We start from the raw sequence: 23,909 nt of genomic DNA, 5'->3' as shown, positions 1-23,909 counted from the left end.
CCCATAGAAGTTAAGATTCTAAATGCTTAGATACGAGTTTGATCCAGCGTCACTGATCTAATCTCTGCTACACCTTTACAAAAATTTAAGGCTCTAGACCAGGGGTGTCAAACTCCAGTCCTCAAGGGCTGGTGTCCTGCAACTTTTAGACACGTCTCTGCTGCACCACCTGAATAGAATAATTAGGTCATTAAGGCTCTGGAGAACTGATGTACACACGGAGGAGGTAATTAAGCCATTTCATTCCAGTGTTTTGTATCTGTGGCACATCTAAAAACTGCAGGCCTGCAGCCCTTGAGGACTGGAGTTTGACACCTGTGGTCTAGACCCAGACTGAAAGTCACTTAAAATACTGTGAGTCTTTATTTGTTAACTGAAGCATATGTTAACTTGGCATATTTTGAAAAATTATACTGCAAGTTATGTTTATCCCTCCCTCATCGAGAACCAACTAAAAAGCTCACAGAAAGGCAGAACAGATAAGATTATAGGATTGTTTATTTTGGATGAATAATAATAAAAACAAATAACCCAAAAAAACAAAGTGAAACACACAAGAAGAGATTTTTCAGGTTTTTTGCAAAATTTTAACTTTGGTAAAAGCTGCAACAACTAAGAGTAAATGTGTTACATAGAATTCTAGTATTTCATTTAATTCAAGCAAAAGAACTAATAAGGCTTGAATATATACAACATAACCCAAATTACCACAAAAAGATCACAATTCCACAACCAAATGAAATAAAATAATACATGTCACCCTTATATATATTTGCAGGATTCACTGAAGGAGAAACAAAATAGTGCAGCTCAGCAGATTCTGCTGTGATGTAACTATCCTTCCCTAGCCATGTTAAACTTGAAAGTAAAATGTGTTCAATACGATTAAGATCAGACATAAAGGTAGAGACAAGTTAAGTGAAAACAATGCTCCTTTACAGACGGTTCAAACAAAATATGATTTGGTTAATTGGTTTCATTGTTGCATCTCCCCTCTAAGTTTTATACAAAAGATTAATTCATGTTTTTATAAACAGTCATACTATCCTGATTCTAAATGTAATAGAGGGAACACACAGTCTTCGTTAGTCTACAGAGCCTCACAGTGATGTGCCTCACTGGATTTATTTCATGTCCCATGGGATTTAGGCCAGCTTCACACGTCTACCACAGGTTTAGATTTTCAGTCTTTGAAAAACCTGGATCTTGGCGAATCTTCCAGTAAGTTCCATTGTATAGCCACACCTCTCTGCCAGCCTCATCAAGCACATTTCTGGAAAACAGAAACACTAACTCGTCAGGGAATTTGAATAATCTTAACTATAATGAATTCCCAATATTGACATTGTATTAAAATCTTTGTTCGGATCAGAGAATAAAGGGTTTTTTTCCCTTTCATGTCAAAAACTCATGAAGATGTTTTCTACATCCTTCTGACGACAGACTGAGGTGTCAGTTTAATCACATGAAGCAACTTTCTTAACATCTATGGGTAAATATTCACATCAAGAAAGTATTGGCAATTTAAAAAAAAAAGGGGGGGGCTACTCCAAATTCTTATTACTATTATTTCTGGGTCTTGATTTTTTTAACAGCTTATAAAACAACCTGATTGGAATTTGTAAATTGCTGACAACATAATTTAAATTAGTGGTTTTGTCTCCCTTTCTTGGGCCCTGGACAAAACACCTATAACACATATTAGGCCTCAGCATTGTAGAATATGAAAAATCCATGCATTCTAATATGACCCAAAGAAAAAAGAAAACAATCCAGTTTGCTTTAGGAGAGCACAGGTTATTAAGATTGTATGTTGAATCTTTATATTTTGAAACTATGCTTAAAATCTAGTTACAACCTAGCAGCTGAAACAGATACTTGCCCTTTTCCTCGTCTTAAAATACTGAACAGTCTTCAAGGCTACAGGTCTGAACTCTAATGTCTAAATTGCATTTGTTTATTTTTCTCTGTTTCATTACAATCCTTTGGTACTAGTTGTCATTAATAAATAAACTAAACTTGAATGATTATAAATTAGAATTTTTGTTTCTAACCTGAAGAACCTGGGGATGTGCTCCTCTCCTCTCTTGGCCATTTCCTTCCTCCTCTCCCTTTGCTTTTCTTCCACCTGATCTTTCTTTTTATCCGCCTCAGCCACTTTCCCCTCCTCCAAGAGCCTGTATGACAATGAGTGGAATGGAGGTTGTCAAACTGCAGAAAAGAACTTAAACAATATATGTTTTAAAATGAAATATAAAAGTTCCTCGTTACTTCTGGTCTGGGCGGAAGCGTGCATCTGTAGGGGGCAGGAGGAATTCCAAGTCCGCAGTCATTTCATTTAGTTCTCTGGCATAGCGTGAGAAACCATAGTACTGGAAGTGGTCATCAGGCTGTACATCTGGACAAAAAAAAAAAACCAAACATGGTAGACTGTAAGAATTAACCAAGTTTGATAAATGAAAATGTGTTTAGTTCAATCTTTCTTGAAAGAAGCACTAAGTAGGAGGTTAAAGTTGTCTAAATATCTCTTTATAGCTCTAATAGTACTTTCACCACATTTTCAAGACTGTATTGCAAACAGTTGGTTCTTACTAGGTTTCCAGATGCATGTTGGTGTGGCCATAGTGTCACAGAAAATGCCTTCATGCCAGAAGCCTCCAAAACGATGAACCACCTCTCCAGCCCGGTCCAGAACAACTCCCTGGATCTCATTCTTACTGCTCTCTGAGCTCCAATACCGAGACTAAAGGAACAAGAAGAAAGAGAAATCTGATAAGTCACAGCTAGAGTCAGTTACAGGAAGCAGAAAAGTGCATACATGACAACATCTTGCCTTGACAAAGGTCATCTTGCAGGTGCACTCATCACTCTTTGTGTTTCTGATGACCACCTCCCCATAATGCTCCAACCAGCGCTGTTGGCTCAGTACATTGTGGATGCAGGTGACGGCCTTATTCCACTCATAGTGATCCCCATACCTACGTGCATTTAATTTGGTTGTTATTAATATTCCTACAACATTTTTGACTTCATGTACATTTTGCCTAAAATGTGCATCTAATACTAAGATGCTGCACAGTGGATCCATTAGGTTTAAAAGTGCAGCCAGCTTTAATCAAAGTTTCAGAGTCCTTCATGTCTTGCTCCTTACCTGCCAAGTCAAACGTTTTCATCATATGAGCTCAGACTTGAGCCAAGATTTTATCATCACTATTCTTTTTGGTTTTTTTATGCCAGGTTTTGGAGCTACAATGAGAGGTCAGCCATCTTCAGATGTGACCCCTTGTCACTATCCCCCCACCCCACACACACCTTTTCCTTATGTTGTGACAAGACCTTTTGTTTCTTTCTGAAAAGCCTTCAAGTAAACTTCACACAGCAGTTGCCTGTAAATTTAGCAGATTCTGGTCATTCAGAAAAAAAAAAATCTGATGCAGTGTTAGTAAAGCTTTGTTAAAAGAAATCTAATATACTACTAAGGATATTCGACCCATGAGAATATGGAAACCTACTCTTGCCTCTGCTAGATGTGGCCCTCCTTGTCGGCTCACAACTAACCACCAATAAAAATGATCAAGATCTTTTTAAACCAATTTGTGTACTCACACCAGAATGTTACAAACCTTTTAATGCTTTGTTCTAAAACTGAACTTTATAAACTCAAATATATAGCTAGTCATTTCAAATGGCAGGACAGGTGATGAATGCAAGCGGAAGCTCTGCAGTTCTACCTGTTAGTTGTTGGTTTCAAACAAACAGTCATGTAGGGTCATTTTAGTTGGTCAAATTTCTGATCGGCTGTGACTCACTTTGGGAGCGTAACGTTGACCAGACCAGAGGAGATTATCTCCACCGACTTTCCCCAAAACTTGTTTTTCCATCTCTGATCTATGAACAGAGATTAAAAAAAAATTGTTTACTCAATATGTCAGGTATATTTATCAAACAATAAATACACAGCTCCTACCTTGCCAGAAAGTGAAATTTTCTGACTCTGCATGACATGCTGAGATTGGTGGATGATGGCTAACCTAATAAAATATAAAAAACAGCATTTTAATCTTTTCTTAAAGAGACAGTAAGTCAGTTATCACTTTACTGATTATTACTTGTTCACTGATGTAGTAGAATCCTCTGTCTTCCCTGTGATTCTCGTAGGTTTCTCCAAGGACGGGGTTGAATGGTTTGTAGCGATTTCTCCAAGATGCCCAGGCATACCCAGAAATGGAAAACGCTGCCACATACACCTAGGAACATTTAGAGCTATTAATCATCAATAGGCTATCATCTACTTTCATGAATCAAAGAAAACTGAACTCACCATTCTTTGATATGGGTCATCAGTATTATTGGCAATGTCCAGCAGCTCAGAGTACTCTAGCTCTTCACTAAGTCTTTGAAGCAAAGACAGTGGCTCATTAAGAGCCACTGGCATTGACACTCTGGACAGGTCCTTGCCAATGTTATTGTACAGGATGGTCATAATGCCAATGTGACTGTTGTCTGCGCAGGGGGAAGGAAGAGTGGTGCGACGCCCTGGAATGTTGGAAGACAGGAATGGCAGGTAGGCAATGACTTACAAAGGGCTACTCAAAACGAAAAATGTAATTGGAAAAAAAAAAGTTCAGTTACATTGACAAATTGTTGGACCTCCAGTCATGGTATTAAGATTAACAGCCGAACAGGTTAAACTTTCTCATGACTTTACTGCTTTTGGATAGAAGCAAAAGTAGCATTTTCATTATTTTCAATTGTTCAGAGCAGTTTAGTGTTACTTCAGTAGTAGTTCATATGAAACAATGCTTGCTGCATTTTGTTGTCTGTAGCAGCATCTACATAGGTCTTGGGAAGTTCTACAAATTTCATACCTCTATGATGAAGTCAGCCAATTGAGGAAGGTGTTTTGAAATAGCTGGGGAATTTGTGGAGCCATTTCTAACGAGACAAAACTAATTTCATGCAAGATTGAACCAAATGTGTTTAAGTATGTTTTCTAAGTATGTTTTCATTCATACTTAGACTTCCAAAAAGTTACTTCATTTTCAGAGAAAATACATTTTCACAGTTTACAAAAGATCTTCTAATTACTTTTGTTGCTAGGGATCAACTGTGATATAAAAATACAGACCAACTTTCAGGTAAAATTTCAGATAAAATTTTACTTTTATTTGAAAACAGAAGTAAAATTTGAAAATTTGAAATTTTTCCAATGAATAAGTTATTTATACCAAATGACCAACAAGCTAACAAACTGTTTAAGTAGCCGTGTAGTAACCAAAACCATAACAATTAAAGGTATGGACATTTTTGCACCATCTACTGACAGGTAAGAATATTTTGTAACAATTGGAATTACCTGAATGCTACCTGGGAAAAACATCTGGCCTTGTATAGTACATGTGCAAAGACATTTCTGTATCCACATTAAACTCAGTTTGTCATTTGCATGCTCCAAGTGCACTTCTGCTTTGAAATTACAATTACTGCATAGCTAACATTTTTTCTTTGGCAAAAACAAAAAAGAATTTAACTGAACTTCATCTCCAAACTAGAGAGTATTTTCTGTAAGGCAATTTTATCTGTAGATGACATTTGAATATCTATCTATATTCAAAGTGCTGTGAGCACACATCCTGTTTAGAAAGACTTTAGATTAAAACCTATTTTCCATTTGTCAGCAAGCACACAAATATCAGTATGTCAGCATGCAAATATCTCACCATTTTGTATTTCATTTTAATTTTTGGTTGAAAAATTGAAAGTATGTTAAGCATTTTGATATGTCTACTGCAAAGATAATTTTTCAGACCTCACAGTTTTGCTTGGTCAAAACCACAAAAATATAGAATTACTATGTTTCTGCATGTTTGTCTCTCGAGCGTTTCAGAAATAAATCAATTTATGTATTAGTCAAAGACAACACAAGTGAAAACAAAAAAAAGTTTTTAAATAAATGTGCTAATTTTTAAAAGGAGAAAAAAAATAAATCAAGCCTCCTTTACCCAGTGTGAAAAGAGTGATTGCCCCTTCCTTGTCAAGGCAACTGCAGAGAGTCAAAATCGGTTCGGACCAGGATCGCACCCTTTAAGGCCGAGGCCAACCTAAGACCATTTCGAAACCAAAACTCCTTCTAGTTGTTAAACTAATTGTCACAATAAAGTAATATTTAAGTTATTAAATGCTGTCATACATTGGCACACATTGTCTAAATTAATCAGCTTACATTGCACAATCGTGGTATGATTAAAAAAATCTGTAAGAGTAAGCTAATGAAGATTTGTCATTAAAAAAATTCATATATGATCATCTGAATAAAAGCAATGCAAAGTATCAGATATTTAAAAAAGCTTACTGTTCCTAAACGCATATCCTAGAAATAAATTAGGCATTTTAATATTATTAGTACATACAGACATACAAATTGCCTCATAAAGGAGAAATTCCTAAAACCATCAATATCTATGGAATTTCCAAAAATCATGTTGTGAACAAGACACAGAAAAAGCCGAAAACGGTTAAGAATCACTGTTACACATGGACAAGAGATGGACATGGATTATGACCATAAAACTTTGACGGTAAGAGTGAATGTATGTTTTTGGCTTGATGAAAGAAGCTTCATCTTCCCTCTTCATCGGCTGCTGGCTCAGTAAATTTTGTTTCTATAGCAGTAACATTGATAAACTTGGAAAGAGCAAAGTTTGTGCCTTAAAAGGTTACATGTGTGGCTAAATTAGTATTGCTGCGTGTTTTTTCAGGTATGCAGGTTTAGCATATATTTCCATTGTTTGTTTTTTTCTTTGAAACTGATTTTGTAGGTGGATGTGCTGAATTGCCCTGCTTCCAGCAATGCTCAGGCTTTAGGGGTTAAATAAGTATTTGAACTCTGATTAGTTGTCACTTTTGCCCAAAGGTTGATGTTAGTCAATGAGGCAGTGCTGCTCACTTTTCCTTATGTCCATTACAAATGCCTAGTAAAACTAGATGTCATTCCACTCACTTTGCAAGTTCACATTGTTAATCCTGATGGTGGAAAAATTACAAAGTTGCTCTGCATATTTTTCCCCCCTTTCCTTTCTTCAAATTCTGCATGTTTTTAAAAGAAAATCTAATAGTTCTGTGGTCTGGTTTTTGATCAGCAAAAGCTAGACCACAAATTAATAAACATACTCTTAAATGACAGGAGCATTTGCCATTTGGTGTTGTAAACAGTCACATACTGTACAACAGGATTTCAAGGTCATTAGCAATGTTAGACTTAGACTGACTTTATTGTCATTTTGCGTGCACAGGGTGTATACAGAACGGAATTTCGTTGCATACGGCTCAGGACATTGTTTTGAGGTTCCAATGTTGTGAGGTTACTCCAGAATAAAATAAAATACAGTATAAAATATGAATATAAAATATAAAGTGCAGGACTGACAGTAAAATGGAAGTTATTTAGCTCTGTACATGCGCAAGGTATGAAGTGGAGACCAGTTTTTGAGTGCAGTCCAGTTAAGAGTTCAGCAGTCTGATGGCAAGTGGGAAAAAGCTGTTTCGGAACCTGGTGGACCTGCACCGGATGCTGCAGAACCTCTTTCCAGAGGGCAGCAGGGAGAACAGTCCATGGTGGGGGTGTGAGGGGTCACTGACGATGTTTCGGCCTCAGGACACGCAGCGCTGGGATGAAATGTCCTGAATGGAGGGAAGGGGGGCCCCAATCATCCTCTCTGCTGTCCGCACCACTCTCCTCACGTTCTTCCAGTCGGAGGCGCTGCAGCCTCCACACCACACAGAGAGGCAGCTGGTCAGAATGCTCTCTATGGTGCTTCTGTAGAACGTCTTGAGGATGGGCGGGGGCAGGTGTGCTCTTCTCATCCTCCGCAGGAAATACAAACGTTTCTGTGCCCTCTGGACCAGAGACGTGGTGTTCACAGTCCAGGTGAGGTCGTTTGTGATGTGCACCCCCAGGAATTTGGTGCTGCTGACCACCTCCACAGCCGAGCTGTTGATGAGCAGTGGAGCGTGGCTGGGCCGGTTCTTCCTGAAGTCGACGATCATCTCCTTCGTCTTGTCAACGTTCAATCATCATATTGTATTTTTTCTGAGATGGTGGAATACAGCTGCGCTCTGATGTTGCTTTCAATTCACATTCAATTTGTTGTTTGTATATGGGTGAAGATAAAAGGGAGTCAAGTTTTGAGTCTTGAACTGGCTTTGACCCAATATATCGAGGTCAAACAAGATGGAACCAAGATGGAGGCCTAACAATCCGACACAGAGCAGGATAAAACAGGTTGAGACTTGTCTACAGCTCTCCATCTCTGCATAACTTAGCTGAGGTTAATCACCCTTAGCCACTGATCACTGCCACACCTCTTCTCAATAAAGACATCACTTTATTAAATAAATTATTATGCATTTTAATATTATTATTAGTCCATACAGACATACAAATTGCCTCATAAAGGAGAGGCCTCTGCTGAGGCAGGTCCTCAAAAGTTAGACATTGTGCTGAGAACCACAGAAATTTTGAATAAATGAGAGAAAGTAATTGAGATATATTAGTATGGAAAGGTCTGTCAAGCTGTTTAACGCTTTGGCACTCCAGCAAACCCCAGTGAAAACCATTACTCACAAACAGCGAAAACATCAGACAGTGGTGAACCTTCCTAGAAGGCTGGGCAACCAAACTTACACCAAGAGCTCAGCGTCGCCTCATCCAAGAGGAGACAAAAGTCCCCACAACAACATCTAAGGATCTGCTGGCCTCATTGTCTCAGTTAAGGTCAGAGTTCATGCATCCACCATAAGAAAGAGTCTGGGCACAAATGGCCTGCATCGTAGAGTTCAAAGATGAAAACTACTGTTCATGAAAAAGAACCTGAAGGTTTGTCTCAATTCTCCCAGAAACATCTTCATAATCTACCAAGACTTTTGGGGAAACATTCTGTGAAATGGCAACAATTCTGAATTCTTTGGGAGGTGTGTGTCCCCTTACATCTGGTGTAAAAGTAACATCACATTTCAGAAGAACATCATGCCAACAGTAAAATATGATAGTGGTAGAGTGATTGTCTGGGACTGTTTTGCTGCTTCAGGACCTGGAAGACTTGTTGTGATAAATGGAAGCATGAACAAACAATCTGTGAGATTCTACAGCCATCTGTTCCTGACCTCAGGTTGAAAAGTTCTGCATAAGGACAATGATCCAAAACAACCAGCACGTCCACGTCTAAATCACTGAAAAAAAAAAAAGACTAGTGCCCTAGTCAAAGTCCTGAGATGAACTCCAGATGCTGTAGCATGGCCTTAAAAAAAGCCTTTTGTGCTTGAAAACCCTCCAATGTCAAATTACAGTAGTTGTGCAAAGATGTGTGGAGCAAAATTGCTCAACAGCTGGAAGAGACAAAAGCTTGACTGCAGTTGTTGCTGGTAAGGTTGACCAACCAGTTCTTAGGTTTACGGGGAATTTATTTCCCCCCACAAGAGGTTTAGTTTTTTTTTTCCTTCCGTTAAAAGCTGCACTTTGTATTTACTTGTGTTCTTTTTGACTAATATTTGAATGGATTTGATGTTCTGAAAACACTGACAAATGACAAAAACGTAAAAAGAAATGTTGGAAACCAAAAGGGGGCTAACACTACCTGCATCATGGACTCGTTAAGAAGAGGCTGATATGTTGGTTTAACATCGGGAATCCTCTGCAGCTTGTCAGCAATGAAGCATTAAGCAAACTTGAACTATTTTATAATATAAATAAACATTTTAATATGATATAATATTTCTGTAACCTTGACTCAATTAAAAAGTGAGTCAAACTGCTGTTGCATCCATATCTTTTGGGAATAAAATAGGAATTGTGACAATTGCAGATTTTCCTGTCTTACATTGGAATTGCTGAAAACTTTGCATTAAGTTCCTTTACAACCAATTTAGTCACATTTAGGTCTTAGTTTCATATTTTATGGATCTATATCATGAGCCAGCTGTAACCACGGCAACAGAAGTCATCTCGTTACCTGTATCTGAGGGCACCAGACTGGGTTTGTCCGTTGCTGTCTTTAGACTTTCTCTGTAGTTTAGAGTGGCAGCAGCTACAAAGTAGAGAAAACAAATTAAAGGGAGGGGATGTTATACTGTGGTTCTATTCTCATCTATGCATTAGCTATAGATGGTAACAGTAGCATTTGTTAGAGAAGGGAGTGGGTGGAAATAAAGAAACTTACAGTGACCTTCTTCAGGCTCAGAGTTGCTGGTAGTAGTGATGTCACTCAATCCTGACTCATCTGACGCCTCTGCCTCTGAGGAGGTCTCACACATTATCACCTCACTGGCATCAAAATATTCTGCTGTAGATTCTGCCACTGAGGGAGCACGACGACTGTGACGAGCCATAGATGGTGTCCTCTGTAGGAAAGATCACAGGTCACCATTTTTATTTCAATTATAATTTTGATTCAATGAAAACTGATGGACTGATGATTATCACTATGATTCTTATGAACAAAATGAAATCATGACGCAGCTTTACATTAAGTGGATGTAACTTTTTCTGCTGTGGTTAAAACAAGTGCTGTGGTGGGATGGAACTAGAAGGATTAGATTTCTGCAATCAGGTTCTTGTGAAATGAAATTCACACAAAGAAAGACAAAAAAACTAACTTGCCTGTTATTTTTTCTTCAAGTAAATAAAAAACACACAAAAAACAATGGGCTCATCATTTCATACACAGATCCATTATTTAGGCATATGTGATTCATGTGAATCACATATGCCTAATCTAAGGTTTGCACTTAGGTACAAACCTTAGATTTAACTGGAAGCCATAAAAATCGTCCAACCCATTCTTAATTTTAACCCTACTACACCATTTATATTATATTTACTACACACGTTTTTGTGCCCCCCACCTATTGCTTATAATTTGAGACTTATATTCTGCTATCTACATGATTATCATCGCACTGCAGGCGGTAGAGCAGTATTACTCTTTTCAAAATGTCTGCTCCCATGAGATTGGCCACAAATTTTATTTCCAGGAAGGTTTTGCCAATTTTAGAGTAGTTATGGTAATAATAATATATACATTGTTATTCACTTTTTTGAATTAATGTTTTATATTCTGAGACAATGCACAATTACTTAGGAATGCATTTGTTATATTCCAGTTAAATCATGTTAAAATATATCCATCACATTTGGTACTGCAGGTATTTAAGGTGTGTCATCACTGAACAGTAATGTAACATTTTCATAAAGTAATCCATTTCATGCCAGTTACAATTCAGCCACAAGTTTTTGTTTAATCAATAATTATCATTAAATGTCATGTCAAAATAAACTGGGGTCTTTCATAATAGATACTCTAAAATCATAATCTTGACTAGTAATTTATGTCAATTTTAGACTAGACAAAGACAACAGAAAGAGCAGAAAGAAAAAAAATACTTTGAAAACATCAACATGATAATGTAAGGCAATTCAAGCTACATATAGCAGTTAAGAGAAGATGAGGACTGGACTCTCCTAGCTATGCACGATGAAGGAAATTCAGATAGTGACTATGACAAAGACTATCAGGATCAAAGTGTAGTTCAGACCAATATTGTAGTTGCGGTCTCAACAATGACTTTGGACACAGAAATGAATCAATGAAGACGAATGTGAAAAACAAAGAATACAAATGGAGAAAAAGTCTATATCAAGCTCTATATGTTGATGTCATTGCCAGTGTGGAGGAAGGCACAGAGAACCATGAATAAATGTATTCAGTTTGTCACTGATGAAATGCTCCAGGGGATTGGAGAACATTGTCCACAAGTTCAGTGCCAACAAATGAGGAAATAAGGTTCACTGCTGGTTACACCAGCTCACAATTATGTTGTTGTTCTGATTCATTGTCCCTCTTCCACTTTAATTCTTGTCCATTCCTCGTGATGCAGTCTTTCATCCACTCCAAAACTCATAAAATGGTTCCCAGACAAGCCATTGTTGACACATGAGTTCATGGGAGGTGTTGATCTCCTTGATATGCTATCTGCACTTTTCAAGTTCAGCTTCAGATCCCAAAGATGGTAGAAATACATCTGGCGACATACTGTTACAGTAACCATCATCAATACTTGAAACCTCAAAGAAGAGTTTAGCTGAAGCTACAACCCAAAAGGCTTTAATTGGTACTTCTACAAAGCAGGAAAGGTCAAAATCAACTGTGGTACACCACTTTCCTCTCCAGAGACTTCAACGGCACCCTGTAGAAGACCAAGCTGCAGTGTGCCTCTTGAGAGAGAATGATCACTTTCCAACACAGGAAACTCAGCATGTAAATAAGAACTGGACTGGCAATCACTTTTCACACATCTACTGTAAAAAAATGGAAGATACATCTGAGCAAGGACAGAAACTGTTTTGGTCCCTACCACAATGTGAAACAAATGGTAAAAGGTTGGTGGTAAAATAAAACTAGGAGAAAAACTACACAAGTGTTCCATACTTTCTAAATGTTATAGGCAATATTTGTTTTTCCTTCTACAATTCACATTGTTGTGAGCCAAAATTTCTAAGTCTACAATATCAAATGTCATAAAAATTGTCAAACTATATGACCATTTTCTTTTATTTTGTTTCAATGCTATAAAAAGATAAAAGTTCTAAAAAAAAAAAAAAAAGAAAAGAATTTTTGGACTATTTTTTGATAAATCGGTCTTTAAAGGGTTAAGACAGACTTAAAAAGGTTAAATGGTTACATTTAAAAAAACATTGAAATGAAATCATTTAAATTTGGCATTCATTTCAAAAAAGTAAAACATTAAATAGATTAATTACAAAGAGTGAAACATCTCAAATACTCATTTGGTATTTTGGTGATTATGGCTCACATAATGAAAACTAGAGTGACCATATTTTGGCTAAGAAAAAACAAAACGAAACACTAGGCCCAGTGCAAGAGGACTTCCGTTATACTTTGTTCAATTAAAGCTGCATTATGCATCTTTTTATAAAAATGTTTCTTTTACATATTTGTTAAAATGTTGTGACAATGTAATATGAGACAACTAATCAGTGAAAAGATCAATCTCCTCTACTTTCTCTCTATGCTGCTATTGCTCTCTGAAGAAATGCACAGCTCCAACCAAAAACAACCAATCAGAGCCAGGAGGAGGAGCTTAGCCCCATCAATCAATGCTGCTCAGTGTGCTAATGGTGGAGAAACAACTTAAAACTTAAACTTTTCCAATAAAACCGTTTATCCACTGTTGTCATGATCATGAATATAAGACAACTTAGAAAAATGTGTCAGCGATTGAAGTGACGCAGTGGGCTGGCTCATATCAGACAGACTGGACCAGGAAAACCAAATGTTCAGTGTCTCTGAAAATTAAACTGCATTCAGTCAATAATATATACAGTATATACTGTGTATATATATATATATATATATATATATATATGGCTGCAGAAATGCATGTTTATCTCCATGGACTTAATTCTTGGTTGGGCCTCCTTTGGTCATCAAATACAATTCAGCATGCATGTGGAACCTTATTTTTCCAGTCTTACAACAGGGGTTTACCTCAGGGTGTTGGCCAATCAAACACAGCAACAACATCTAAATCACCATCCCTAAATCAGCTTTTGGTACCTTTGGCAATGTGGGCAGGTGCCAAGTTCTAAGTCAAATTTCCAAGAATTAGTGGCTCAAAAACACTTTCTGAAATGACAAATTAAATTTTTTACAATATTCAAATTGTGAAAAAATGTCTAATTTTCTCCAAATCTTTCATCATTCCCTTCAGTTTTGTTGTCAGACTGGCATAAGGAGTCTCGGTAACACTTTTCACTGAAAGAGGTTTCATGCTGCTTTGTTGCATTTGTACCAGCTCTATAAAAATTTCACATGCATGTAAATTTAGCTGTGTGTATGCAGCAATATCTTCTCAGAAAGAAGTATACCTATTACTTTCACAGCAACGATTTTTGAGATGAAAAGAGTAGAAGCAAATCCAAAATTGAAGATTAACCAAATACAGTACAAACCTGATCAGTACAGACAGTGCAGAAGGAATCTTCAGTAGAGCCAGAGGACAGGGAAACCGAATGGACTTTGGTCAGATGAGACTGCATGTCTAGCTGCACATGCATGTAGACACAAAGTCATGGAGGCATAGCACCCACACAGGCAGAAAAATGTCAAGGAAACACAGAAGAAACAATAACTAAATAGACTCCAAAAGAGATTCAGCAGTGAGTGTTAATTTGGAAGTCAGTTATACCAAAACAAACAAACAAAAATGCCCTGGAAGAGAAGAGCACATCCTGCTAAATCACAGATTTTACAAAACAGGACTGGGTGAGAGGGACAGCTTCGAATGTAAACTGTACAAAACCTAATCAGTTATACTTTTTTGTATTCAACTTGGGTACACTGGGTACATTGCATGTACCCAATTTTGATTTTAAAACCCGATAAAAGCTAGATTTTTTTTGTGCCCCGACATGTCAAATCAGAACTAAAATTATACGCTTTTCCCTGACTGCATATACACAGATAAGGTAAACAGTAAAAGCCCATAGTCACAGAAACAAAGAATGGAGGATTCCAACATGCAGCAGCATGTACATGAAAAATGAGGGCGGTCCATTTCAATGTGTCACAGTCATTTCTGTCAATTTTTTCTCTTCCCTTTCCTTGAACAAAGGGAGAGGTGTGTTCTGCCTAGAAACAGCACAAACCTGTTGAACAGTTTCACACAGAACCTCCCAGAGACGAGGAGGGCTTGGCTGCCTTTGTGTCTTTAGGGCCGATACTGTGTGGCTATCACAAGCAGTACAACTGAAACTATATACATTTTAAGATGGACAAAATAATTTCTGTTGAACTGCTTATGATAGCCACACAGTAATAATATCCACCCCAAAGACACAAAGGAAGCCACGTCCTACTTGTCTATATATAAATATTTTTTCCTGTTTCCATGTTTGACAGTTTTACAGCATGCATCTGCTCTGAGTTTGTGTGCGCCCGTTACCTCAGACAATGTGGTGCACAGTGTCGCCAGCTGATGAGAAGTGTTCTGCCTCAGGTCAGGGCTAGTCCAAGCCTGTCTCAGTCTCTCCCTTTCCATGGTCAAAACCTCATGAATGGACTTCAGAGAACCATATACTACAACAAAACATTCACAAGATTTTAATCACACTAGCCTTTTTCAGTTAAGTATTAATATGAAAACAATCTTCATATGTGTTGTTCTATTTGAATAAATCATGTTCTCCAGTCAAACTTCTGTAGAATGTGCAACAAATGTAAATGTTACAGTGAACATTAAACAAAAATATATATTATGTGACACAAGTTAGGTAAAAGCTCTTACCCCTCTGTGAAAGCATACAAATGTCTTGGTGGAGCTTCTTTGCCTCAGGTGAGGTTACTTGAGGGTTTGACAGCTGTGAGTAAACATAGTCAGGAATGGACTGGACTGATGCAGCCATGTTGGAATTGTTTGTACTCAGATGGCTTGATGTAAACTAGGAAAAACAAAAACAGGCAGCATAAGATTGTATTCTAAACATCACCATTTATTCTAAATGTTTCAGTATTAGTTTTGAAGATATTTGTGAATTTCCACAGGCAAAGCATATTTTGCAAAGCTTCAATTCTCTTCATCCAATTTGTATTTTAGAAGATTCTGTGACACCAAGTTGTGTTTTTTTGTATTTTAACTAGATTCCAGCACAATTGCACTAAAAAAAAAAGAAATACTAACCAAGTAGACCATTACAAAGCAACAACACTGATTTAAAAAGCCTGTAAAGCATTGCTAATGTGTATAGTTTTTGGCTCTTCTTTTTGAAGAGAGGTAAGACAGTTGGTCTTGATAAAATAACCATTTGATTAGCTATTAAATGAAAAGATGCCTTAGAAATGGAGGAAAAGTTTTCATGGTGCCAATTCTGAAGAACAAGAGAAACATGCAGAACTGTGGCAACTGTGAGGAATAAAGCTGATGAGTCAGACAATGAAGCTGTAGGAACGTTAAGCTATAGGAGTCTCCATGGACTATGATGTTTACAGATTGTGATCAACAGTAAGAGCAGAGTGCAGAAGTAGACACAAGTACTGGAAAAGACAGGAATGAATGTACATCAGAGGGACAGCTCATGTTGGTTTAGGGCCTCTTGTCACTAACGCCCCCAACTCAACCTTCACACTCTCACTTTATACACATGAAAATGGCTGCAGACAGATGTGCATTTGTACAACAATACATTCTAGACCTCGAGACAAACGCGGAAGCAGAAGAGTGCAGCCTCCTGCACAACCATCAATCAGGTGGCTTCTGGTTGGTAAGTTAACAACAAAACACTTGTCTTTCCATCAGCCATTGTGCAGCACATAGAGTAGTAAAACCAACAGACTAAAACTGCCCAAGCTCCTCTTGGGTTGCTCAGTGAGTAGCTGGGCTCGGCTGTGGTTGCTATAGCTAACAGAACAGCACCACAAAAATAACTTAATAATTGGGAGGTTTAATAAATGGCTCATTTTACAGACACCAAAAACATCAACTTCTTCTCAGAAAATAATTGGGTATTTGTCTTATTTTCCTTAAGAATATGAACTGTTTTTAGAAGGAGTAGAAATCTAAATGGAAGTACAAAAACAAAATCTTGCATAATAGGTCTTTTAAGAAAAAGATAGTGTGGAGGGGAAAGGGACAAAGAATGAATCTATTAAAATGGGAGAAAAAATAAAATTAATATATTGGTTCTGAAAAGGTCTTCTGTAGCATGATTCCTCCTTGCAGATAGCATGCATGTCTAAAAGTCTTACCATTCCACCCATGGCTTCAACACGGGATAAAGTTCTTGAGTGACCCACCTTCCCTGACTTCTTCTTGGGTTTCTCTAGAAAGAGATTCTTGAACACAAAAACTACAAATCATTTCTCTTACTCAAAAACATTGAATATACAGGGAAAAAAATTATTAAAGTATCTAATATTACATAAAAGTAGATTTAGGGTAATTCACCCAAAAGGGAATTTTGAAGATAGATTCAGCTTTAATTTCACATTGCACAAAACAATACACAGACATGTGTAGACAGATTTTATTGTCTATTTTAAATACTTAGGTATTTGAGCTTCAAATACCTAAGTATTGAAGTAAAAGACAAGCAATCTCGAAAAATATGTTTTGCATTATCTGTTTAATTTGGCCAAAAGCTTTACCAATTAAGGAAATGATTTTAAACAGTTGTATAACTTACTTATATAGCATACTTCTTAGAAGCTTTTCTTTTCGGGTTTTGAATATCAATTACAAGCAATATGGTTTCTGTACAATTAAAAGGCTGTGCACCAATCTTATCTCAGACTCTGTTCTATATGCATGCAGTAGAATATTGCATGCATATAGAGATTGGGATGTACACACATACATAATTCTGGGGTTGTTAAGAGGAAGATGAGAGATACCAGACCCAGCAAGGCAGATGACCTGAAGGCAGCCATCAAAATAATCTGGGCCTCCATTACAACTACACACAACCACAGGGTGCTGGCCTCTATGCCACGGAGCTTTGATGCAGTAATTTATTCAAGAGGAGTCCCACCGAGTATTAAGTGAATAGAAATGTACAGAACTTTTCAGAAGCCTGATGTTTGTGGTATTTTCATTTTCTGAGACACTAAATTTTAAGTTATCTTTACCTATCAGCAAAATTTGCAAAAAATACGTTTGAAATATTTTATTCTGTGTGATGAATCTCTATACAATGACTTTCACTTTCAGAGATGACTGGCAAGAAATATTGCACTTTTTTTCAACGTTCTAATTTCTTTAAGATGTATTGGTACATAGCCTTTTTCCAGTAACCCCCCCCCCAAAAAAAACAAAAACAATCACACCAACACTACAGGAAATTTGACAAGTTGTGATCAAGGTACTTACCTGCATGCTGATGCGCATCTCAAGGTCAGTATTTGTGATAGGGACGCTTCCTTCGAGCCACTGTAGTCTCTGTATGAGTTGAACCAGTTCTGTCAGCTCTGCTTGACTCCGAGCCAGGTCTTGTTACAGCGAATGAAGTATGAAAGGTAAAAGATTAAAGTAACCAGTACAAGAATAAAGCCACGTTATATTCACTGCTGGCAATTCACCTTAATGAAGGTGTAAAACACATAGTTTTTTACCATTGGCAGTTGCATCAATGTTGTGGGTCTGCTGCAGCCAAGCAGACACTTTGTTGGTTACCCCCGGATATGAGGCAGGAGGAGCAGTGATTCTGATCTCAGGACCTTCCATTGATGTTGAGCTGGGGTAGTGAGGAGGCTGGACAACCAAACATGACATTAAAGACCAAGAAGAAAATCTTTTTCATGTTTTAAAATATTTAAGACCTTATAGAAATTTTAAACTCAAAATAAAGAGAATAAAAAAATGTATTGAAAAGCAACAAACACTGGAACTTAATTGCTGTGACTACTAAGACAAAGAAATTGCAAACAAAAACTTTATTCCAATGTAAAAAAAATGTCCAAACCCAAGAATTATAATAAAAATCCATCCAGAAAAGCCAAATACAAAATGCAATAGGTTTATAAAAAGAACGCTATGATTAGACACAAGAATCCTTTCAGAAATCATTCACCACCTAACCCAGATGGGCTTCATTCAGCAAAACTGAATAAAGCCCAGTTGGATTATAAATATAGGGTTGACTCCTGAAGAAAAAAATACCAATGCAATTTTAACAACTGATTTACTGTAAATATATGACCCAAGGTAAATTATTTTTGGGACAATCACTTTTTGCAATAATTTATACTCACAGTTGATAGGCTTTGTTGGGTCATGGTGCCCACAACTGGCTGGCTCAAGGAGAGAGCATGAAGAACTCCACGATGAACACTCATTGCTTCATTTTTTCTAAAAAGACGATGGGCACTCAGCTTCGTCAGCCAGATGTAGAAGATATCACTGCTCTTTGCCTAACATGGAAAACGAGAGAAATATAGAGAACCTGAGGCAAGTGACTAATGCCAGATTAACTTAAAACTATGCTAATCATTTAGATTTTGGTGAAACATTTTAAAAGGGGCATGTTGTTAGTATTTTAGATATCTCAGTTACAAATGTTTCAGTACCTTAAGATGATAAAGGTTGTCTCCAGCATCAAGGTCTATTCGTTTGGACTTCTTATTCACAGACATAACAGCCATGCTGATGTCAAGAGAACCATGGAGCTTTCCTTTTTGAATCTTAAACACAAGAACAAATTTGCTAATCTTTTCCACTAGACTACAGTATATTGAAAAGCAAACAATAATGCCTTTCATGGATGTGATTCAGTGTGGTGCAAGAAGCTTTGACTCACATCTTGTTGAGTTTTTGAGTATTTGAGAACTCCCCGCTCCAACAGGAAGTACCTCTGAAAGAGAGAAAAGAATCAACAGAACATGACTGAACAATATTGAGATTAGCAATTTCAGTGTTCTAAAAAAAATGTACAGCTCAGCCTCTTGCATGTTTTCTTTTTGTGTCAGTGCAACATGATTTTATTAGTTTTGTGAATCTAGTCAGACAAGTATTTTACCATAAAATACAAAATATGCAAGTTTTGACCTAATTTAAATCAAGCTGTATTAGAGTCATAAAATTACCAACAACATTTTTAGAAATCACTTTTTCATACCTTGGTTCTCGAGCAGCACAAAAGTTACAAACCAAGTTTCCAAGAAGCTGCAGAACATTTTAATTTTTTCCCACAGAATAAATAAAGCATCGGTCTAACTTAATCCTCTAACTTCTCTGCTACGTCATAAAGGATGCAAATGCATGAATGCCAGAAAAATTGTGTCAAACTTGATTTTAGGTTAGTCAGACTCAGCATTTTTGGTAACTGAACAGAAATGCACTAAATGGCAGAAACTGAACAAAGCATTACTTTATGACTGTGCATAAATATGCAACCAGCTCACTGCACTTTTACCCCAAAAAAACAAAATATACCTGTGATATGGACACTTTAGATATCTACTGTAAGCTGAGAAAACCTGTTTATTTTTACTATTTTCCCTAAATTACAATAAGATCCTTTTTGAATGCATTTGGCTCAGCTTTCTTAATTGCAATATATTCTTAGATGACACTAAAAGGAGCTGTATACACACATTGCAACCATTAGAGAGATTACCTTGTGCCAGCCTTTCAGTGGGTACTTCCTTCTCTTCATCAGGTAACCCTCACAGATCCCAGGGATACTGAGGTCCAGAGAGGAACCAGGAACAGAACTAGCTTCTTCCATAACCTCCCAGTTACGAGCCTAACAAAAACATTTAGAGAGTGAAGAAATGATGAATTTCACAAAAGTGGAACCTTTGCATTGATTATGGGTCAATATTTTGTTTCAAGTACAATTTGGAAGATGCACTTTGAGGTTCTTTGCTACCAATACATCAATAGTACCAGCTGATTGTGTTAAGACTTCAGTCTTTGGAAACCTTATAGCTCTGGAGACCTTTCAAATCATATCTTACAGAGCTTCTGTTGTGAACAGCTCAAGTGACTAAATCTCAGCAGATGAAAAATAAACATGCAAGTCTGGTATACTACATCTATTTGCAGTCATGGGGGAAAAAAGCAAAGTATATGCTCTCTGGTTCCATTATACTATGGAAGTAAGCAGAAAGCATGGTGCTAATAAATCCCTACACATGCTTATGGAGGCCATTACCCAGCAGTTTGGTAATGGCTTGGAAAAAGTCCATTCTTTTCCCCAAGTTACATTGACTATGCTCCAGATTAAATATAGACAGCAGCCAGTATTCCCAGAGGTGTACATAATAGGAAAATGACCCTAACCTCCCACTGTGCAAAGCTCAGTAAAACTGCAAAAAAGCTAAACTATACATGTTGGCAGGATACAGCTTTGGCTGCACACTTAGAACCAATACAGCTTGTTTGCAAGGTTTGCCAGAATAAAAACAATGTTCTCTAAAACAGAATATGTACTCTGAATAAATGGCAACGGCATCTTCATAAAACCTTCTGAAATAAATGTCACTTGGACAGATGACAGTGGACTAGATGTTTATTAATCTTAGAGTGAGATTTTTATTTGTAACAAAATAGAAGATGCATTTTTGGGTTCCATGTCTTTCAACGAATATGTTCAAGTCAAAGGAAACATATATTTTTCTTACTTGTTTTGAATGTTTAGATGAACCTGTGCTGTTATTCCGTGAATGGGATGGTTTGAATGTGCTGGCAGGAGATTTATCAAAGCTGATGACAGACTGGGAACTGCTCACCTGATGGTCCATTGGTTTAATTTGATGAAGATAAATTAGCAGAGAAACAATTTTTGGACCTCGTCGTGTTTTATGGAGACTTCTGAAAAACAAAAATATTTGATAAATAAATTTAAAGAAAAGAAAAAAAGAACATTTTAAGTAAAATCTCTATAAATCTGCTCTGAAATAAAAGGTTAGAATACCACCAATTTAAAAGGCACACAAAAATCAATGGAATTGCAGAAAAAGGTTTCAAATTAATTTAAAAAATACTTGAAATCTACCTTAAAACATTTTTGCGCAAATTTTATGATGAAATCAGATAATACTTAGATTATGATATAGCAAATTCTTTAAATGTCAATTTTATTAATGATGGAAATACACTGCATGCAAGTTAATTTCCATGAACTTGCTTAGAAATGCGGATTTTGTAAAAAAAAAAAAAAAAAAAAAATTAAATCCACATAACTATTTCTAGTGACATTCAATGTATAATGTTTTTATATTTTGTAAACATCATCCTTGGATATTACTTGATTTACCTTAAAACCACTCGAATACAACCCCTCCCCCTTCACTTTTTGTAACTGTAATTTGAAAATGCCAATCTTTTTCCTGTTCTTGTCAAAGCAATTGCAAGATGCTGTTTTACAGAACTGTATTTTATTTTCCCTGTTCCTAGGTGAATATTCTCAGTCACACTTGAACTTAGGTGTTTCACAGCATAATAAAAGTTTCACATTTTTTGGAATCAACAGGAGTTAATTTAATGGATCTACTCACCAAGTTAAGTTATTAGATCAGCACTTTGGTTCACTAATTAAGAAACAAGGATATTTAAGTAGTCCCAGTAGTCCTGAGGGGGAAAAAAAATAATATATTAAAGACACAGAACAAGAGGTCTTCTATTATCTTGATGTCTATAAAATAATCTTCATAGTTGTATCAACAGATGTGCAGACAGTTCAGCCATCAAAAGTTTCAATTACTAATGAAACTCACCTGTGCTGATCTAGATAACTAGCAAGCTCCTCCACTCTAGTTCAGAGTGAACACCTCTTATAGAAGCTGTCCAAGTTTTCCTGAGAACAAAAACAACAAACAATAAAATCGTCAGAATTTAGCAAGAACTTTAAACAATCAGGAACTTAGCAGAGAAAAAAACCTACCATTTTCTTGTTTGTTACACAAAACACTAACTCACCTGAGTGAAAACTTGCTTGTCAGAGTCTTTCCTAGCAGCGACCAAGTATCTGGGTGGAGCTAAATGAAAAAAAAATCTAGCTCCCCAGACAGGCTCATCCACTCTGCCATCATAAGAATGACGAGCTAAGGAACAAATCTTTTATCAGACGACACATTACGGAAACAACAGGCACTGGAAATTTAATAATCAAGCAAAACACACCCTAAAAAGGTTTTCCATTCAACATTTCTTAATTGAAAATATGTCTAAACAATGAAAATAGGATGCATAGGTAAAAAAAAAAAAAACTACTGCAGCCAACAATGAACTTAAGATTCTAAAATTAGAACAGTTTTAACTTAGAGAAGTGTTTAGAGAGCTTTTTCAAGGCATATAATGTGAAGTCCAGAAATAGAGACGATAGCATGTTTGTACTGACCTAAAAATAAATAAATAAATACCAAAGAAAAACAATGTTTTCAGCTAAACCTGAATTCACTTTAAACTGAATGTTGTTGACGATTGTGCTCAATAAAGCACCAATTTGTTTGAACTGGAAAGAGTATGACAAACTCCTGCTCAGAGAAAACAATTAAATTAAATTCAGTTAATTTCTGTAGCACCATTTCACAACAAATGTCATCCCAAGGCACCTTACAGAAAAAATCATTTCGATTCAATCATACGTTCCATGAAATCATACTGTGGAACCACAATGGAGGACAGACTGATGTTCACTGTGGAAGGGTGGAGTATTTCCTGCATATTGATATCAATCCTGCAATATGAAAGGATTAGATTAGGTTAGAATGTAATATTAAATGAAGTTGTCATTGAGGTTTGGTTTCATACAAATTACATTTTGTATGGTGCATTTTGATTGTTGCAGACTTATGACACTTTTATGCGACTCTTAGACACAAAGTTTTTACTTTAAACCCAATCTTGTTATTCTAGTTGCAATGATGTCATTAAAAATAAGAACAAAAAAAACCTATTTAATCTTCAGTCCTCATCTTCAGACATTATATAATAATAATAGTAATAATTTGCGACAAACTGGCAACCTGTCCAGGGTGACCCCGCCTCTCGCCCAAAACGCTCGGTGGAGATAGACACCAGCACCCCTCCAGACGCCACTAGGGACAAGGATACACAGAAAATGGATGGATGGATGGACGGATCCATCCATCCATCCATCTTCTTCCGCTTATCCGGGGTCGGGTTGCGGGGGTAGCAGCTTCAGAAGGGAGGCCCAGACTTCCCTCTCCCAGGCCACTTCTTCCAGGTCTTCCGGGGGAATCCCGAGGCGTTCCCAGGCCAGTCGAGAGAAATAGTCCCTCCAGCGTGTCCTGGGTCTTCCCCGGGGCCTCCTCCTGGTGGGACATGCCCGGAACACCTCACCAGGGAGACGTCCAGGAGGCATCCTGACCAGATGC

The 23,909-nt window shown here is 37.0% G+C and overlaps 1 protein-coding gene across 7 annotated transcripts; it reads right to left on the bottom strand.

Moving 5' to 3' along the window:
- Positions 1 to 561: 561 nt before the first annotated feature.
- On the bottom strand, positions 562 to 22,611 carry LOC114148088 (oxysterol-binding protein-related protein 6-like). 7 transcript variants are annotated; one of them, XM_028023025.1, is made up of 25 exons: positions 22,489 to 22,611; positions 22,287 to 22,366; positions 22,068 to 22,140; positions 21,192 to 21,381; positions 20,183 to 20,311; positions 19,364 to 19,417; positions 19,134 to 19,247; positions 18,819 to 18,977; positions 18,180 to 18,318; positions 17,938 to 18,056; positions 16,818 to 16,904; positions 15,361 to 15,514; positions 15,019 to 15,152; positions 14,027 to 14,119; positions 10,215 to 10,395; positions 10,008 to 10,082; positions 4,322 to 4,536; positions 4,110 to 4,247; positions 3,968 to 4,031; positions 3,810 to 3,888; positions 2,834 to 2,978; positions 2,593 to 2,743; positions 2,272 to 2,398; positions 2,055 to 2,177; positions 562 to 1,273 (listed from the first exon to the last, which is right to left on the bottom strand). In XM_028023025.1, exons 4-25 carry the CDS (start codon positions 21,309 to 21,311, stop codon positions 1,165 to 1,167), a joined length of 2,709 nt encoding a protein of 902 aa, XP_027878826.1. In that variant the 5' UTR covers positions 21,312 to 21,381; positions 22,068 to 22,140; positions 22,287 to 22,366; positions 22,489 to 22,611; the 3' UTR covers positions 562 to 1,164. The 7 variants fall into 7 exon arrangements, with proteins under 7 accessions (XP_027878826.1, XP_027878829.1, XP_027878831.1 ...); XM_028023028.1 differs by having other exon boundaries at positions 16,866 to 16,904; XM_028023030.1 differs by having other exon boundaries at positions 21,300 to 21,381.
- Between the last annotated feature and the right edge of the window lie 1,298 nt (positions 22,612 to 23,909).

This window comes from Xiphophorus couchianus, chromosome 7 (genome assembly GCF_001444195.1).
Source record: "Xiphophorus couchianus chromosome 7, X_couchianus-1.0, whole genome shotgun sequence".
NCBI classification, from domain to species: Eukaryota; Metazoa; Chordata; class Actinopteri; order Cyprinodontiformes; family Poeciliidae; genus Xiphophorus; species Xiphophorus couchianus.
Note: the sequence above shows the minus strand (reverse complement) of the source record. Positions and strands in the feature narration are given on the sequence as shown.

Excerpts from the sequence above, each read along its gene's own strand:
- LOC114148088 (XM_028023025.1), bottom strand. The coding sequence starts at position 21,311 with ATGGACCATCAGGTGAGCAGTTCCCAGTCTGTCATCAGCTTTGATAAA. Across the intron at positions 18,057-18,179 it reads CATTGATGCAACTGCCAATG|ACCTGGCTCGGAGTCAAGCA; the intron begins GTAAAAAACTAT and ends CGCTGTAACAAG. Across the intron at positions 2,744-2,833 it reads GCAAGATGACCTTTGTCAAG|TCTCGGTATTGGAGCTCAGA; the intron begins GCAAGATGTTGT and ends TTGTTCCTTTAG.